This window comes from Salvia hispanica, chromosome 2 (assembly GCF_023119035.1).
Source record: "Salvia hispanica cultivar TCC Black 2014 chromosome 2, UniMelb_Shisp_WGS_1.0, whole genome shotgun sequence".
NCBI lineage: Eukaryota > Viridiplantae > Streptophyta > Magnoliopsida > Lamiales > Lamiaceae > Salvia > Salvia hispanica.
Window position 1 is genome coordinate 29,678,484 of NC_062966.1, and position 19,879 is coordinate 29,698,362.

General features: G+C 38.3%; 3 protein-coding genes across 3 annotated transcripts; all 3 read left to right on the top strand.

Annotated features, from left to right (window-relative positions):
• Window positions 1-1,797: 1,797 nt before the first annotated feature.
• Window positions 1,798-5,405, top strand: LOC125207450 (eukaryotic translation initiation factor 2D-like). Its single transcript, XM_048106801.1, has 9 exons — window positions 1,798-2,018; window positions 2,271-2,382; window positions 2,520-2,710; window positions 2,807-2,901; window positions 3,032-3,457; window positions 3,650-3,758; window positions 3,876-4,521; window positions 4,852-4,981; window positions 5,118-5,405. The coding sequence occupies exons 1-8, from the start codon at window positions 1,884-1,886 to the stop codon at window positions 4,971-4,973; spliced, it is 1,836 nt and encodes a 611-aa protein (XP_047962758.1). The 5' UTR covers window positions 1,798-1,883; the 3' UTR covers window positions 4,974-4,981; window positions 5,118-5,405.
• A 1,870-nt stretch (window positions 5,406-7,275) lies between these two features.
• LOC125204356 lies at window positions 7,276-9,340 on the top strand. Its single transcript, XM_048102992.1, has 5 exons — window positions 7,276-7,543; window positions 7,644-7,714; window positions 8,136-8,241; window positions 8,716-8,848; window positions 8,971-9,340. The coding sequence occupies exons 1-5, from the start codon at window positions 7,461-7,463 to the stop codon at window positions 9,163-9,165; spliced, it is 588 nt and encodes a 195-aa protein (XP_047958949.1). The 5' UTR covers window positions 7,276-7,460; the 3' UTR covers window positions 9,166-9,340.
• Window positions 9,341-12,423: 3,083 nt separating this feature from the next.
• LOC125203537 (thylakoid lumenal protein TL20.3, chloroplastic-like) lies at window positions 12,424-15,813 on the top strand. The gene is made up of 7 exons (XM_048101903.1): window positions 12,424-12,716; window positions 13,875-14,040; window positions 14,113-14,142; window positions 14,469-14,575; window positions 14,818-14,852; window positions 14,992-15,120; window positions 15,430-15,813. Exons 1-7 carry the CDS (start codon window positions 12,524-12,526, stop codon window positions 15,619-15,621), a joined length of 852 nt encoding a protein of 283 aa, XP_047957860.1. The 5' UTR covers window positions 12,424-12,523; the 3' UTR covers window positions 15,622-15,813.
• The last annotated feature ends 4,066 nt before the right edge of the window (window positions 15,814-19,879 follow it).

Here is a 19,879-nt window from a genome sequence, read left to right on the forward strand (position 1 = left end):
CTTTTTGAGCTCCCACGACTTTCTTCAAGACTATCTTCATCTTGCTGGAAACGCGTTGAACCAGTGCTATTCAATTTCAATTCCCACTTGGGATTGTATCTCATCACCTCCTCAAAAACCTTATGGTGAGTAAACTTAACTTACCATACAGTTGTTGAGCGGTTTTCTCAATGTCCTCTTTAGACTGGCCACTCGTAGCTCGATCATGCGCATGTTTGTATGCACCAATCCACTTTGAGACATTTGCATTGATTCGTCTGTAGCGTTGTCTCAATGACTCCGTACTTCTGGGTTGGCCCATTGTTGGATTTTCTTTTCTTGTTTGCTCATACAGATCAGTAACATTCTACCACAGATGGAGACTAGTTTGGTTGGTGCCAACAATTGCATTTGTGCTGAAGAAACACCAATCAGACATTAATGCCATGTCTTCTTGCTCATTCCAACCATGTGGAGTGTTTGAAGCACTCGTGTTGGTTTTTTATTTGTCTTTGCTTGACGGTTGGTTTTGAACTGAGCTTTGAAATTGATTAGAATTCGGAAAATCATCATAGCTAGGGAAGTAATCTTGGGAAGGATCGAAATTTTGAGAAGGATTGATGTTTTGGGAAGGATTGAAATTTAGGGAATCGGAGAATATCTCATCATCCTCCATAGTTAACAACAAAGGAAAAAAAAAATGAAATTGTATCAAACAAGGAGGATTATAGGGGGAGAAAAGATGATTTTTTTTTAATGCAAAACTATAGCAAATGTGGTCTCTATTTATAGAGGAAGAAAAATTATGAATTTTGATATAATTTTTATAATTTTTTAATATGATATATTAAAGATATATAAATTTTAAAAAAAATATATATTAACCAATGAGATTTGGCATAATCTCATTGGATGATGGAAAGGAGATCGCCTGGTTGGTGTTTGGGTTGGAAGAGACCACAGTCGGTTGGGAGAGAGATATTTTATTCCATTTTTTTCTTTTTCTTTTTTAAATATTGGGTGAGGTGGCGGTCGACCACCCCACCGATAAACGTGGTCTAACAAGGAAAGGTAGTGGACCTGGGTGGGAATACGGGTGTGGATACCTGACCCGAAAAAATCGGGTATTCAAACCTGAAAATCATCAAAATGTCTATCCAAAACCCGTCCCAATATATTTTCTGGTACTCCAGTACCCGCCCCGGGTATCCATATCCGACGGGTATCCAAATACCCGACTCTTTGCATGTGTTAATAATTAATTAAAAAAATAAATTTTATATATTAATAGAAATATAGAAATATCTAAATTGACTAATCTCTTTAATGTTTCATTTATTTTGTAGTATAAAACTAAAAAAAATGGATCGCTTTTATTTTAAAGTATAAGATTATATTTAATGCAAAATGGCTAAACCTAATTTAAAATATGCTTTAAATAATCAATTGGATATTCGGGTAATACCCGATCCCCATTCGGGTTATCCAATACCCGATTTATCTTATATTTCAATACCCAATCCTATAAAATTGAATATTGGGTATCCAAATCCGGTGGATATCAGATCGGATATGAGTAAATCCAATACCCGATATCCGTATTCCCGCCCCTAGTAGTGGAGTACTTTTCAAGCAAATGTTACTATCCATAAATTTGTAGCTAATGTTAATTCATCATACTACTACCTAATTTCAAGCAAATAGATCCCTTATAAATAACGGATTATATATTGCGTCATTAATATCACTAAATTATGCATTTAATAAATGAAATATGAGGGCGAACACTATAAAACGAAAAGCCTAATAGCAGTCTGAACCCTTTCATCTTTGGGCTGAAAAGAATCGTAATCCGAAGCTCGAGGCAGCAATCGGCAATCGCTTTTAGACTGAAGTAGAAGAAAATGTTCAAGAAGGCAGTGGATGCCAAATCGCAGCAGCGGCTGTCGGGGGCCGACCGCAAAAAACTCAAACGCACTGTGAGAGAGCGATTTCCCGCTGTCTCCGATGCGGATATCGATCTTCTGCTTCCGCCCAAGGTCTTTCCTTTCCAACTTTTAATTCTATGTTTTTTGTTTTCTGTCCTTTCCAAGTTTTTCACCTCACTCCACCCGTTGATAATAGTTTTATAGTATATGTATTTTTTGTGCTATACTACTATATAAGAGTCTCTCGTGAACTCTTTATTTTATGTTTGTATTCTGATTAGTTGGGAGTCTCATTAGTGAAGACACAACCTTTTTAGGTATATATGATATCCTTGTTTTTGACATGATTAATTATTTTCTCAGGCAGAGATTGTGGTAGCAAAGTATCCCAACCGAATTCTTGTATATGGCCTAGAAGGTGACTGTCCCTTGTTTTTTGATGCCGATGGACGTGGCTCAGAAATATTCCCTACGGGTATTGAGAAGCTAATGTCATACATGGATTGTGTTGTATACTTGTATATGCGCATAACTGCAGTTAGAGTTGTTTATCTCTGTTTTCCTATACTTGTGAACTAGTGTTATTGATTTTACTCATGTATTTGGCCGCAGTTTATGCTTTGTGGAAGGTTCCAGATCTTTTGCCTGCTTTCATGCTCAAAGGGGGTGAGGTTTCTAGATATGTGCTTGGTGGGGCTGACTTGATGTTTCCTGGCATATATATTCCCCCTGAAGGTCTTCCATCATTTTCTGCTGGTGAGCCATGGGCTGTCAAAGTTCCTGGAAATCCAGCTGCTATAGCTGTAAGTAATACAGTGATGTATTTAGCCATATTAAAGTGCTTAATGTTTCTTTTCTACTACTAATATTCTAATACATCATGCATTTCCTATACTCAGGTAGGCAGTACTACCATGAATAGCACAGAGGCATTGAAGGCTGGCTTGCGTGGGAAGGCATTAAAAATATGTCATTACTACCGTGATACACTTTGGTAATAGCACCCTGGAATTACCTTTAATCGGTAGACCTTTCCATTAAATATAAATATATTGAGTGGGTTGCCTTTATAATAGTTACTCTTGTTCTTTTTCTTTGTTTGTGCATTTGGTGATTTCCTCCAGGGAGTTGGCTGAAAATTGTTGTATTCCAAATGCTGGATTTTTGGAAGATGTTGTGTTTGAAGACCCTGCTTTATATTCTGCTAGCCCGGCTTCTGAGTCATTTGAAGATAATTCCTCAGCTGGCCATATGACTGCTATGACCCATGAGAGTACAGAAGACGCTAGTCGGGCTGATGGAGCCGCTCCTATTTCTGATTCTGTTCCTGGTACTGATCACAGTGTGGTCAATGAAATTGGTGAACAAGTAAACAGTGCAATGGCAGATTTACAGGTTGCAGAAAATGCATCAGGCAGTGATTCTAATGTGGATGACCAGCATCCATTGTCTGTTGAGGATGTAGACTCGCTATTGGACAAGTGCCTCTTGCAAGCCTTACATACAACCATCAAAGATAAAGATCTTCCTATGCTAGGAAGTATATTATGGTAAGGGAGAGAGAGATTTGTTTGTAGTTGTTTATAGTTGGAAGTAACTTAAATGAACGGGTTAAAACATTTCATTCAATATTTTACCTGGAGATGTCCTTTGTGGTATCTTGTATAAGTGTTTCTGTTGCCTGCTTTTCATGCTCAATGTGTGATGTTTCATACTGGTCTTGCTTATTTGTGCTGTTACAGGTCGAGTCATGTGCTACCATGTAGGCCTTCAGGTGTTACTTTGGACATCAAGAAGTCTTCTTACAAGAAGTTGTCCAAGTGGCTACAGTCGAAATCTACTGGTGGATTGGTCAGTCTTAGCCTATTTGCCTTTACTCTGTTAGTGTGTTGATGTTACTATTTCCTTGTGTTGATGCTACTAGGATTTGATTGCTTAAAAATGCATATTATGTATTTTGCATGGCAGATTTCTGTGAAAGAGGATAAGCATAAAAAAGAGGCAACTCTAGTCTCAGTTAACCGCAAGCACTTGGAATACACATCTTTCAAGCCAGAGAAAAAGAAAGTTGATAACAACGAACAATCTGCAAAAAACGTCAGTGGTGAAGGACAGTCAGAGAAAACTCTTGATGTTGTCGAGCTTTATAAGGCAAGCACACATGTGAACCCTATACTTGCTGCTGTTGGAGCAGAAACTGGGAAACTGTATACTGCTTCAGAAGCTTCTCAAATTGTCTTTGCTTACATAGAGAAGGAAAATCTCGTGAAACAAACAAACAAGGCCATTGTAGTTTTAGATGCAACTTTGTGTGATGCTTTGTTTAAGGGTGCTATCAAGAAGGGTACAACATATCCAACTGAAATTCATAAAAAAGATGTGGGACAAACCTTTATCAACCGAATGCAAGCTCATATTGGAGTGACAAGGGGAAATGATACGGTTGTGAGGAAAGGTGCACTGAAACCTATCCAGATAATTACAGAGCGAAGACAAGGGAACAAAAAGGTTACCAAACTGTCTGGTTTGGAGTCCTTTTTGATAGATGCGGAGGCATTGGCTTCAGAGCTTCAGAAAAAGTTTGCTTGTAGTACAACAGTTTCAGAACTCCCCGGTATGGCTAGTACTAGCATGTCATATTCTCTCTGTGCTTGTTAGAATAAGAATTTTATTCTCTTACTTGGTACATGATGTGCTCAATATCTCATTTTGCTTCTTCAAATTTACAAGCCCTCACACTCTTATCATGTGAGGGTGCTTGAGAAGATCTCATTTCCATCAGTGCTTTCATATTCTCTTTGTTCTTGTTCAAATTAGATTTTCATTTTGTGTAAAGAGGCCCTTTTGCTCTTTTGTTGAAATCTAATCAATTTTTAAATACAAATAGGTAAAGAGGCCCTTTTGCTCTTTTGTTGAAATCTAATCAATTTTTAAATACAAATAGGTAAAAAGGGGCTCGAGGTTTTGGTCCAAGGTGGTGTCATTGATGATCTCGGAAGACTTCTTGTTGAACAATATGGCGTCCAAAAAAGATACATCGAGGTTCTTGACAAGACAAGAAGATAAGTACTACGGTAAGTTCTTGTTTTTTTTTGGTTGGGCAGTTGAGGTTAAGCTGACTAGGCATTGTGACGTTTCTCTTTAAATTGGAAGCTCATTACACGTTAAATTTTCTCTTAGCTGAGACGTGTTCACATTTTACTCCTTCAGGTGTAGTGGCATGTCCTTTAAGGCTCGAAGGAGCAGTGGTGATGTGATGGCACTTCTTGTATCAGATGACTTCTCTGCTTATTTCAATAAGCACTTGTAGTCAGGATCTTATGTCTTGAATTTCAGAATGCAATATAGTACAAAACAGTTTTGTGTACAGTCACTAGAATTGTTGTTCTCAAGTCCAATTTTATTTGATGGACATCGTAATGGTGTTGTATCTTTGTTCTTCTTATGAATACATTTATCAGTCGTGACAATAAATCTGAATCAGAATTCAGATGTTAATTCCTCTATCTCTCTTGCCTCTGACATGCATTTGGAAGACATGGCAGGTTAGGTGGTGAAGGCCTTCTTTTAAGCTCTAATGTGTTTGGACAAGGAGTACTCGTTTCCGTTAGGGGATTATGGAGCGAAGTAACTCGAAGCCTAGGCAAGTATGGGACTAGGCGTTGAGTGATGATATTTTCAACAATAATGTGAGAGAAGACTGCAAATGAATCGAGATTATATAGACGGCACAGACATTGGTATTTTCCCTTTTTGTTTGTCTGCACAAACTGTGCTAAGAATGTCGAAAGCTACATCTTTAGAATTTCCTTCTACATTTCTTCTTCCTTAGGCACCTCACAAACTTATTAATCCAGCGCAACATTGTATTCCTCACCACATGAGCACCTCACGTTGTGTGAGATTTCCTGAAGAGGAAAAATTGTTGGTCGACAGATGTACAAAGTATATACTCCCTCCAAGACGATACACTTTTTTTTTTGGTCTTTTGGTCTGTCTCAGCCAAGATGATTCATTACTAAAAATGGATACAACTTTATCTTTAGCTCTACTTTATTCCTTATCTAGTTCTCCACTGAATACACAAAATAAAACTGCATAAAATCTCGTGCCGCCCAAGCAGTGGCGGATCTAGGGGGGTAGGAGGGAGCGATCGCCTCCTTCGTGCGACTATTTTCCCCTTATTAGGACGCAAAATTACCATGTCAGCTCCCTCCGTTTGCCTCGGTGTTGCCCCGAACAACGAAAAAATAGCTATGTTTTGCACTAAATCAAGCTAATACTATATATTCCGCTCCCTCCGTTTCCAGATCCTGGATCCGCTACTGCGCCCAAGGAAGGGGTCATCTTCCTTGGGACAGAGGGAGTAGTACTTATTGGTCTACTAAAACATATTTCAGAGGGTTGATCACTGCCATGTGGTGAAGTCATGTAAGTATAGGATCGAGAAGCTTTAATGAGCAAAATGGCTAGTTCACATAAACTGACTGAAAACCTAAAGAAATTTTGCAATCTGAAGTTGAAGGGAATGCACGAACTCAGCTTCTCCAGCTTTATCGGATAAGAGTGCCTGAATCTCCTCTTCTAAGCTTTTTCTCACCCATTCCCTAAGTTCTGGCTGGAATCACTCAGCATCATCATCATCATCATCAAATTTCATTGTTTGTTCATTGAGTATGCTGCCATATAAACACGTTATATTCCAGAAAAGTCACAATGATTAGAAGAGAGGATGAATACAAGTGTACACACTGTTGGAAGTCACATTAAAGTCGGTCATATTAGCCTTCACTTGCTCAACAGGCTGCCGGTGAGGTCATGCAGAAATGTCAAATGTTAATTAATGTACTCGATTAACTTCATAGCTACATTGTGTCGAAAATAGTAGGCAGTTGAGTCATACATAATGAGTTAAAGAAATTATTTAAAAGTTTTTTAATATTTCATCCGTTCCAAGAAAGATGACTCATTTCTTAAAGTAAAGAAAAATGGTGTTTCCATTTTTTTAATGATGGGTTATCTTAGTTAGAGCATCTCCAACGGAAGAGGTAAATGGAGAGGTAAACTAATATAACTATCATATTTACCTTTTTTTCATAAAAAATCATTCTCTAAGGAGAGAGGTATTTGAGAAGGTATTACACTTTATCTTTTTTTAATGCTTTTGTATATTATTTTATTTTTTAAATGATATACCTTTTTGTATACCTTTTATCTTTGGAGTTGATTGATTTTTAGAAAGGTATATTGCACTTTTTGAGAAGGTATATACCCTTTTTATTTATCTTCTCCCCTTGGAGTTGCTCTTAGTACAATAAAAAAAAGAAAGAAAGTATCTCTATGGACTATGGAGTAGCTCTGCTTCAAAACGACGCCGTAAAATGTTGGGTGGGTCTGATCCCCAAATTTCATTTAACCGACGGAGTCTGATCTGAGCACCACGCAGAGGCAGAGCTATATCACCCAAAAATTTCAAATTAAACAGAACAATTCTTGATTTGAGCGCACGCAGCAGGAATCCATCAATCAGTACTCAAGCAAATCCACGCAGTGATGGCGAAACGCTTTGGATTTGGACTTTTAGTCTCATGGTTCCGTAGAAGAGTTGTGGACCCTCTTCACCAAATCCTTCTCCAGTAAATCTCTTTCCCGAATTTAATTTGTAGTATCTACATTAATTGCGGCAGCAGTGCTGGTTATGGTCACTGAAGTTTCGCAATTTGATTGATTTAATAGGGGAGCCGAGCCCAAGCAGCTCGCATTCTCCGCTGCGCTGGGAAGCACTTTAGGGCTCTTTCCCATCTGTGGTATGCTATGTTCCTTCTTCAGCTAATTGTTTTCACTCATTCAGCTCATTGCTATTATACAGTAATTTTCATTTTATTCGTATTATATCTCATCAAATTAATCGTTTTTAAGGGTTTTCTTCTTCCTGTTTTGAAAGATAGTGAATTTACTGTCGATTTTATATGTGAATCTCTGTCTATTTTTAGGATCTACGGCAGAGTATTATGATTATTTTCAAAACTTTCGTTGGTAACCATATTTATCTCCTATTCTAGAATAGGAAACAGAAAACTTGTTGTTTTTGGATTCAAAATCCTTAAGCTTTAGTACCAGTTTATGCTTTGATATTGTCTGTTTATTTCACTCCCTCAAAGATGGTATTGTAGTTGTGTTACTGATCTTGACAACCATCTTATACTTGGAACTTTTCAATTTCACTAGGGGTTCCTGTGTTTTTATGCGGGTTAGCTATTGCGGTACTTGGATCCCACTGTAATGCGCCAACTGTAATGCTCACTAACTTTATTGTTACTCCTGTTGAGTTGAGGTAATCCTTTAACTAGTTCAGCTCAATTATTAGTCCATTTTGTAATTCAGTTTATGCCCAATTCTACAAGAATTGACATATATTATAGTTCATTGCCCACCCTATGATAGTCTTTACTCTTGTTTCAATATTCATGACAAGAATTTCTGCTTTGATGCTTATTTTTGTCTGCCTTTACCATCAAATTGCCAAAGTGCATGATTCATTCTGAGTCAAATTGCCAAATTGCATGATTTTTCATGTTTTGCAGCTGACTTATGTACTGTGGTCGTGAGTTTTCTCTTATTCATATTGGTTGGGTGGGTATGCACAAATTTAATGTATAAACTTACACCTTTAGTCTGTTAGTGCAAGTAGAGAGATGTGTTTTATCATACTCCCACTAGTTATTTTTGGACTTGGATTTCGACCTTAGCAGAAATTTGAACGATTAATCTCAGAGTTGTGGTTTTTGTCTAATTCATCTCTCAACAGTCTGATGTTTCCATTTCTACGATTTGGTGAGTTCATCACTGGGGGACCTCATTTCGCTCTAACTTCTGATGCTCTGAAGAAGGTGGTCTCCGGAAAAGCTTCATGGGAAGTTCTGCAGAGCATTTTTCACGCGGTATGGTACCAAGTTGACATTTACATTTACTTTCACATTCTTATTCATTTCCAGCTGTCTAGTGTCTTTGAAAAAATAGGGCAACTGTGTGATTAAACTGATGGTATTGACATATGTGGCAGTTGCTGGGGTGGTCTGTTGCTGCACCATTTATTTTTGTCTGCTTCTACGTGCTATGCTTGCCATGTTTCAAGATGTTGGTTCATAGGTTTGCTGCTGCTCCTTCAAGCCCGAACAAGCCACTCGGCTCAATTGCGAGTCCAAGAAAGGCTCTCAGCTCTCCCTCTGAAATCAGGCTAAAGGTCAGGGATGTGTGACCAAAGGATCGAGCGCTACGGTACGTCATTGCCATAAAATCGGACACACCTCAGATGTAACTGTTTCAAAAAACATTTTTGTAAAGGCTGTTGGCTGTAAATGTTGTACCATAATTTGGCCCGAAGTGCTGAAACATTTATACATATATATATATAGAGGACTGTGATTACCAAACCAGTCTAAAACGCTAAATACCGAACAACATCATTATAAGATAATATGGAGTTCATTATAATGAACTAATAACAAATTTATAATAAACTTCGTATTTTTTAAATTGTTTTTAAATCTCTGAATTCCTATAATGAACTATAAATGAAGTTGTTATGAACTCTGCGCTGTTTTATAATGATGTGTTTGATGTTTAGCGTTTAAAACGAGTTTGGTATATAATACAACTCAAGAGTTGTGATGAATGTCGAACCAATTTTTAAAGAACGAGTTAGAGACCAAATTAATGGATGAAATGCGCTGACGTGTAAATTATTTTCTTCTTCATCACAAACTCATTTTACTTTAGTCCAGGGCAATTAAGTCATAACTTATTAAGAGGTTTTTACTTCATGCAAGTAGATATTACTTCATACAGTAGGTATTACTTTATTCAAATGGGTCATTACTTCATTTAGATGGGTTTTTTAGTTCATTCTAGTAGGTTTTCAAATGATTTAATACTTGGTTCATTCGAATTTATTGAACTAAGTTTTTACTTTATTTGAATTTAATTCAAATGTACATCGATATGATTATTATAGTTTGTGTGTCAGTTGTAGCCCCAAGATCTTCATGGCAATTATCAGATCTATCAAAGTGATGGGGGTGCTAAACATATCTAAGTCAATTCCATGATTGAAGTTTTTGGAGTGGAAATTTGTATTACTTGAATAGGAGGAAGAGAATACAATAAAACATCTCCAATGGCTTTAGGCCAGCAATAGCCTAGCAACAAAACTCCTCCTGCTACATCATCTAGGACTAGAAACTGCTTGCCACATCATCAAGACAAGAAACTGGACAAGCAATAGCCTAGTCATAGGCTAGCAAAATTATAAAAAACAAATAAATTACAATCACGCAAAATACGGAATTAAATTTTCGACACAAATATGGGAAAATGCGATAATTTTATTTAAATTAAAAAAAAGTAAAAAAAAAATCATCCTGCTTCCACACACGATCCCCGCCTCACTCCTCGTCGCCACTACCCGGGAACCCCAAATCTGCCGCATCTGAGTCCCCCCGTCTCCCATGGCCCTACGTGCGCGGGCCAAATCAGCCCGCATACTCTGAAAGATCTAAAAAAGAAACCCCTTCTCCACAGGGTCATCTGCCGCCTTCCATTGATTTACGATTTTCCACATGTTCAGCAGCGTTTGTTGACGCGCGAGGTGAGAGTGCTAGGCTGACGACTTGTCAGTAGGGGGATGCCGACTGGACCTCCTGGGACCCTGGGCGACTCCCCTAGAAGCCCGTTGCGCCATCCTTTGACCAACCGGGCGGGTGCGACGAGTAAACGATGGAGGGGGCGGGAAATCCTGAGCATCATCGGGGAGGTCGTGGAACCACCGTTGCTGCTGTAATCACCGGCAAGGTTCAACCGCTGCTCCTTTGGCCAGCCAGCATCGACACCCGCCCGAAACTTCTCAGAATCCATTAGCACCTTATAACAGTTCCAGAAGATGAACTCCTTATAAACCCCCTTCAAGGGAACCGCGCCTCCGCCATCCTCCTGACAACGTCGTTAGTTTGGCCGCTGGTCTTTGGTTGTTGGCGTACAACCGCGCAAATCGGGAGACCGCAGCTCTGATTTGGTCCCACTACTTCCGGCACTCCTCCCCACTGTGTGGCTTCCCGTCCGGGCAATGTGTCTTGTAGGATGCTGCTATTTTAGCCCACAAGTTGATGACCCTCTGATTGTTCGACTTGAGGGGATCATCGCAAACACTCACCCAAGCCATGAACAGCGCGACAACCTCCTCATCCGTCCACTTCCTCCGTACCTTACCCGAACCGCCGTCATCAGCCGGCTGCGACGACTCGCCGACCAATCCTTTGCTCTTGCCCCTCTTCTTCTTCGGTGCGCCCCGACCCCGACCCCGACATACTCCCCCTGTTTGAATAGGAACGTCCGCATCCTCGAGATCTATCCCCAACTCCTCTAAAGAGAAAGTTTCAACCCCAGTGTATTGCGTATCCGCTGGGGTCGATGTGTGGGAAGAAGCAGTCAAAAAGTCAAGACTGGGACAATATTGTCCCCCCCCCCCGGGCATCCCGTGCTGCCCCGGCTACATCCCCGACATCCCCGGCTGCCATCCCGCCATCATCTGCATCCCCGACACCCCCTGCCCACCCTGCATCCCCTGCCACCCCGGCATACCACTACCCCTGGCTGCCATCCCCGACATCATCTGCGGCCAAGGGTACATATTGTAGTACCAGCCCATCGGACCCCATCCACCCCCACGGGTACCGTGGGAGTTACCCGCTCGTCACTGGAGGAGAGTCGTTGTTGTTCTCCATTTCGCGTTATTGCTCTTGTAATTAAGAGAGAGAGAGAAACTCGTTAAAACAAGTGGTGCAAATAAAAATGACGTTCAGATCGCGTATATATAGAGGTTCGAAAAAAAAAATGGCGCTGGCCGATCGCTAGCCGATCGGGCGCCTACAATGGCGGCCAGTGGATCGGCTAGCCAATCGGCCAGCGTCCGGGAATTGGCGTGGGCTAGCCGATTGGCTCGCCGAAACGCCGCTCACCGTTCCCAATGGTCGGCTAGCGGACCGGTTGGCGCCCGGGAATCGGCTAGCCGGCCCGCTAGCTGCCATTGGAGATGCTCTAAGCACCAATTTGTTTGGTCTCGAGTTCGATCTAACGAGGTTTCTTACGCAAATTAGAGTTGTTGTTCGTGAGGAACGATTTGTAGGAAAGATAGAGAAGATAAAACCCTAGTTGAAGTTCCAGAGGGCAATTTCCACAAGAGCCGTGAGTGAGAATAATTTGCAGTATAATTTCCACCAGGGCTGTTTACCCAAACCAAAATCATTAGAAACAGCATGAGCAAAGCGACAAAAGGAAAATAAGGAATTGACGGTGTCGTGGTGGAAAGTTACAGCCAGGCTCAAAATGAGGCTCCAGATTGTGACTCTCCAATCAGCCCATTGAATATGAGGCAGGGGTTTCTGGGTGACGTGGCAGTTTTTGGATTCTTACAATCAAAATATACATACCGAACTGCATTGATATATCAACAAAATTGCAATCGATTTAGGACCACACGAAATCCCACCTCCAATTTGCATTATCCCATAATCCTCAATCCATCGCCTCTCTTTCAGTTGTGTGTCAATCAGAAACGGAAAATGGCGGCAGAATCCGTGATGAAAATGTCATCCACCGCCATCTGCAACTTAAATCGGAGACCTCTGCCGCTTGTATCTCACTCCACTTCCTCTGCCGCAGTTCGTGTTGCGATTGCCTCTGCTTCCACAAATATCTCAACTTTGCGCCAGAACCAGAAGAGGAGGAGCTTCTCTGTGTTTGCATTGGCTGCAGGTATCTCCCCCCCCCCCCCTCTCTCTGTGCGTGTGTGAAGTGTATCACTGCATTACAAGTATATTTTATGTGACTGTGTAAGCAATTGAGTTACAAATTCAGAAAAAGTGAGTTACATGTGCATACACACATTACGCACACACAAATAAGTGAATAACACACACTCACTAAATACACACACTACATGATACGATCCCACATCGGTTTCACACGAAAGTCATGTAGATCCCACATCGGTTTCACACGAAAGTGTGGAATAGCATATGATAGGAAGTCAACCTGTACCTTTTACCATGGTTTTGGGTTAAGTTAGGGCTTCCTATCTCATATGGGTTAAGTTGGGGCTTCCTATCTTATATGCTTATCAATTTGGTGCGGTGATCGTGGATGACTCGAGAAGTTCAGGGCAGAAATGCGGGCTGCTCTATTTTCCGGGAATCCGAACAACACTACTGGTTTGATCCCTAAAGATTCGTCTAACGGGCACAGCTCCAACACCAATGACAATCCCCACATTCGACGGATCCAATGCAATCGCGTGGCTCGCGCGGGCTGAACAGTTCTTCCTGGTGTCAAAAATTCCACCAGAAAATTCCTGTTGTCCACCTCTAGCCTCGATATTCTAATGTTTCAACGTCCTTTTTTCCCTCGGCTGCGGCATTTAGTTTCCGTGGCTGCTGCTAACCATACCAAACTCATGGTTTTATCGGCTCCGCCTACAACAGCCATGATGACAGCACCTCTGCTGTCCGCCAGCCCCGATAATTTGCAGATTCAGCCTCTGTTCTCTTCCTTGCTGAGATGTTAAGACAATTTGAGTAAGAATTGGCTTAATAGGAAATTAAACATTCAAAAGGCATACCAACCAATTATCACCACTTAAAATGTGGATAATAATAGTACAAAAACTGTATCCAAAAGCAATTTGAGTCTACGTTATTTCTTTCTCAGTTTGTTACTTGAAAATGCCTCTCACTTTAATCTCCTTATTACCCTTGTAATCCATCAATGCCACAGAGAGACCACTCTACACACCTCCAAAGCAATTTTATGTGAACTGTCGATTGGAAGCTCAAAACAGGAAAAATTGAACAAGTTATTTCCTCCAAATTCTTGAACATCATAAACGTATTGGTAAGAATGTTGATGAAATTGCAGAGCCAAAGATTTGGAGAAAGCTGGTTTCAACTTCGTTGGCTGCAGCTGTGATTTCCTTTACCACTGTTAACATGTCTGCCATGGCTGATCTGAATAAATTTGAGGCAGAAACTCGGGGAGAATTTGGGATTGGATCGGCTGCTCAATTTGGCTCTGCAGACCTCAAGTCAGTTTCTACTTAGTTTTTTAGTTTTTTTCAAATGTTTTTTTATATTTTTTGTTGTTGCTTTTTGGGCAGGAAAGCTGTTCATGTTAATGAAAATTTCAGGTAATTTTCCTTTTCTTTGACGATTAAAGCATAATTGTTACTCCACTAGACTGACTCAACTGTGGGCTTAAAACGATTAGTCCAATAAATTAACTTAGTGATAGTTCTAACACTATCTTCATTTCATATGTTATTCAAAGTTCATAGATTAACTTATTGACAATTTTAAACCGATGGTAATGATTTTCATCATTAGATGTAAACGAGTGAATTATGCTTCCAAAAATATGGAAATATAAACGATGATACACATGTATGAAATTAAGGGAAATGATGTTAACATCGAATGAGTTGTTATTCAATTTAACTTGAAATGGATGATACAGAAGAGCCAATTTCACAGCTGCTGATATGAGGGAATCGGATTTCAGTGGTTCCACTTTCAATGGGGCATATCTTGAGAAAGCTGTTGCCTTTAAAGCCAACTTCACAGGTTACTTACTGATTACATTGCTAATCATGTTAAGGGGTTTAGTTTAGATCAACCACAGTCATCCTACATTAGCCTCAAAGTTCTAATACGAATGTCCAAAGCACTGACTTGTAATAACATAACATGTAGTTCTATGGATTGAAAAAATTGGATAATCAATGAAAGTCAAAAAGTGTGAAACAAAAGCTATGCTGAGTTTCCGCTTTTTCTCAAACTCCGTTTGTAAACATGTCGTTTCACAGGTGCGGATTTAAGCGACACTCTAATGGATCGCATGGTAAGCTAATAGAAACACATCGGATTTCGTAGATAATTTCCTATTTCTTCAATTCTTGTATGGTACAAGTTGTTAAATGTAATATCCAACATTCCAGTGTAGCTTTTCCTGATTTTACGTCATCTGGTCTTTGTTGCAGGTGCTAAATGAAGCTAATCTGACGAATGCTGTCCTAGTTAGATCTGTGTTAACACGCAGCGATCTTGGTGGTGCTATAATCGAAGGCGCTGATTTCAGTGATGCCGTCTTAGACCTTCCTCAGAAACAGGTCTTTCTTTATCATCTTGCTCCACACTTACTTTCCACCATATTAAAATTGTTTGCCTTTTAGGGTGTGTTATCTCTGGTTGCAAACTTGTCATAAAAAAAGAAGAGATATGAAAAGATAGAAATTTGGTCACACTTTAGTGATCCCACATTTATTTATCACATGTTCTCAAAGACGGTAAACATGGTAAGAAAAAAATGAGAGATGGACATGGAGGTGTGTGAATCTTTGAAATCCTTACAACCATGCTATGTTATCTTATGATGTTCAACACTAACCATGTTTTTGTTCGTGTTCGTGTTCGTGTAGGCGCTTTGCAAGTACGCCAATGGCACAAATCCAATAACAGGAGTAAGCACTAGAAAAAGCTTGGGGTGTGGGAATAGTAGAAGAAATGCATATGGTTCTCCATCCTCCCCTCTGCTGAGTGCTCCTCCACCGAAGCTCCTCGATCGCGACGGTTTCTGCGATTCCGCCACCGGCCTTTGTGAGGCAAACTGACGGATGGTACTATCAAATAATGTTATGACCAAAGTAAATTGGATTAGATACTTTCACATTCATCTTTAAAACTTGGTTGAGTACCAATTTGTTTTAGGGAAAATTGTGTTTTAAATCATAAATTTTGTATATTTTTCAATGACCCCATAAAATTAAAATTTTGATAAAATTTGTTGTGACTTTTGTACTTTTTGTCGCTGTATTTTAACCACTTACATTATAATCATCTAAATTGTATGGGACAATTGAGAAATGTACAAAAGGTATAGTATAATTTAATTGGTTGCTTGAAGTCAATAAAAAGTAACTCTCCCATCACCAATAGGAGTTCCATCTCTTTTCGGCATGAGTTTTAAAAAATATTAAAAAAATGGATGAGAAAAAGTTAATGGAATATAGATCTCATTTGTATATACTCTTCCTGTCACAAAAAAATACGTGCATTTAAAATGTCACGAGAATTAATGCATAATTGGTAAAGTAAGAGAAATGAGGAGAACAATAATTAAAGTAGTGTTAGTGGATAATGAGACCCATATTATTATTAGTGTCCAATGAGTTGTAATGATGGACGTTACTGGTATAAGTTGTAAATAAATTGATATATATGAGTGATGAGTTGCAGACAACTTTCCATAAATGGAAATGCTCATATTGTTATGAGACGTAAAAAAAAGGAAAGCGCTAATATTTTTATGGGACAAAGGGAGTATTAGTTTTAAATGAAATTTAAGTGGAATGAGTTAATGGAATGTGAGAACTTATTACCATTTATAGTAAAAATAAATCGAAACTCCTATTCGCGGATGGACTAAAATAGAAAAATGAGACTCCTATTCGCAGACAGATGAGGGAAACATTATGTATGCTCATAATTGGATTATCTCTTCGTTGAGTTTTCTTGAACAGACCCTAGGCAGCTGATGCACTTCTTATTAGCACTAAATAAACCTGCAAGTATACAGAGTATATATAGTATAGCTATAGGTCAGTTCCGGATATCGAACACGGGGAATAAAATCACAGATTGTCTACCTTCTACTAAACTTCTTTTACTATTTGGAAAAACGACAGTTTTGAAAACAAAAACAACTTGAAAGCAATAAAACAACTAATTGCACCAAATTAGAGAGATAAGAGAATTTCAGGGATGTGCGTTCACAGTTATGGTTATACAAGTTCCAACTACAATACCCTGTCACAGTTTACTTCGATAGAACGAGTCACACTAGTTATGCCCATGCGGTACAAGCGTAGATTACTAACACTAGGGTTGTCAATCCTAGATTCGTAACTCCTAAAAGCTCCTAAGACCCTTGAAAAGTCTCCACTCTCAATTAACAGTGCCATTTTAAGGGAAGCTAATTGTAGTGTCTACTAAATGGAGCTAACTCGCCAACCTCCTCTCACGATTATGTAGCAAGTTATACTCCCTCCGTTTCTTCATAGTTGAGGCGGAACTTTTCGGCACGAAGTTTTAGAAATAAATGTTGGGTGTGTTAAATAAATAGATAAAAAAGTAAGAGGAGGAAAAGGTAGAGAAAATAAAGTATAAAGTGAATAAAGTAGAAAGAATAAAGTAAGAGAGAGTAAAGTAAGGAAGAGAAAAAAGTTGCCATATATGGAAATGACTCAACTATGAAGAAACTTCCCGAAATAGAAAAATGATTCAACTATGAAGAAACAGAGGGAGTATTAAATCTTTATCGAATGTGTCACTCAAGCATGAAGTATTACGGAACAACTTAGGGAAGAAATGAAGTAAAAACAAAAACGGATATTAAATAGAAAACAGAATTGTATAATAAAAGTCGTTACTAACACACCCCTAGAATCCTATGAGTTTAGTTACACATAATTGAATGAACTAAAAACATAGAATGGAGGAAAAACAAAGTGAACATAAGAACTAAAACAGTAAAACCCAAAGGTTGAATCCTTGTAGCCTTGATCTTCTCTTGATTCCGTCTTCAACCTCTTGCATAATGAAGAACTCTCTCAATTTTATGCTCTAGAATTATGAGGCAAAAAAAAGATCCAAATGAAGAGGTTTGAGGGGGTATCTATAGAGGAAATTTCGAGCTCTATCAAACAAGGTAAAAGTGGCTAAGTTTAAAAAATTTTGGGGAGAAAGTAGGTCAAATCTGTGCGTCACGTTTTCGCAGCGGGCCGCTGCACCTTGGCCAGCGGTCACTGCATAAGGGTCTGTAGCCTCTGACTCTTGGACAGCGGTCGCTACACTGTGTTGCAGCGGTCGCTGTAAATAATCTCGTAGCTTCAGAAGCTCTTGTAGCGGTCGCTGCGCACTCTCCAACGGTCGCTGGATGTCTTCTTAATTTCAGCACAACTTTCTCCGGAGCGGCCGCTACTTGTGCGGTGGTCGCTGGGCTCTAGCGGTCATTGTGCATGTTGCAGCGGACCACTGGACTTCGTGAATGCTCCAGATTTCCAACTTCGACTTTTTCCTGTCTTTTTAGGCTTAAATATACACAAAATATCACAAAACACGTCAAAATACCAAAATAGAGAAAATATACAACATAGGGGCATGAATTGTGATTTTGACATTGAAAACAAACGAAATAAAAGGCCTTAAAACAGTGCAAACTTATATTTTTGTTTGTCCTCGAACAAAACAATAAAGACACAAGAATAGACGCATGGAATGCAAAATGAATAGACGTCGTAATTGCCTCAAAAGATGAAAGAATAGATTAAGCATGAATTAACGCAATCAAGTCAAACAAGGCTTATTAGTGCACTTTCATTACTAACTCGTGGAACACCTTGAATTTAATCACTCACATGTGGCAAACTTCCAAATATGGGAAGTGTTCTTTCTCTCTTTCTCTCAAAGTGTATACCACTCAAATCATACATATGTTAGATTTTAGTATATTGGAAAAGCATCTTTCGTATGCTTGTATATGTAATAACTCTTCTATCCATTTTTACCATTTAAAGAGAAAGAATATTTTGTTACAATGTGTTTTGCTTATGGGTTACTTATGTATTTATGAGATGTTGAAATATGTTTTCCCTTTAAATATATAGTTTAAGCAAAATGAGTCTAAGTCTTCTGCACAATAGACAAGTTGTGAGCGGCGTTCACAGTAGGTAATTTGTCGGTTCTTGCAGAAGGAAAACTGTTTCACAACCTAGATAGGCACAATAGACAAGTTGTGAAACAGTTTTCCTTCTGCAAGAACTACATGTTACCTACTTTGAACGCCGCTCACAACTCGCCTACTATGCAGAAGACTTAGACTCATTTTGCTTAAGCTATGTCTTTAAATGGAAAACACATTTCAACATCTCATCATACATAAGCAACACATAAGCAAAACAAATTGTAACAAAATAATCTTTTTCATTAAATGGTAAAATGGATAGAAGAGTTATTACATATACAAGCATTCGAAAGATACTTTTTCAGTATACTAAACTCTAACAGATGAAGAGTGCGGCGCATTACTTAGAGCATTATGAATGTGTATGGTTGTGTATATAGATTTGTTATTAATACGTGAAGCATTAATTTAATTATTTATTTGTTTACGAAGTTATTTTTAATTCATTTGAACTAATTTAATTAATTCTTTAGTGTTTGCCGATATTTAAATTATTTATTGTTTTTTTACTTACTACGTCTTAATAGATTTAATTTATTTAATACTTTATTTGCCTAAAATTTTATTTAATAATGTTCATTAATTATTGTTTGTTAGTCAATTGAACTATAAAATCAAATAATTCATAAATTTTTTTGATATTTAAACAAATAAAGTTGTGGTACTATGATTTATGTAATAGTAATGTATTTTAATTTATATTTCAATCTGATTGTAATATTTTTAATATATTCTAATTTTTTAAGTTAGCATAATTTTTTTATATAATATGGATATAAGAACTAAAATACCATTAAAAGTTTTCGAAAGATGAAACTTTGATGAAGTCAAATCAAATAAGTGTATGGTGTATTTTCCAAATATAATTGTAATTTACAAATTGAAATAAATCACAAATATCTTAATTTCTTACTAATAAATTTGTGTAAAGTAAATGTATTCAAAACTAATAAATTAATCTGTATTTTCACTTTGTCACCAATGGTTAATTATCATTAATAAAATAATTTTTATGTGAATTTTTATTATAGAGTAATATTTAATTATTATTGAAATTTTAAAATATCTATTCTAAATATACAATTTTAGTAGAATAATTTCAGATTTTACCTACTATCATGTGTTCA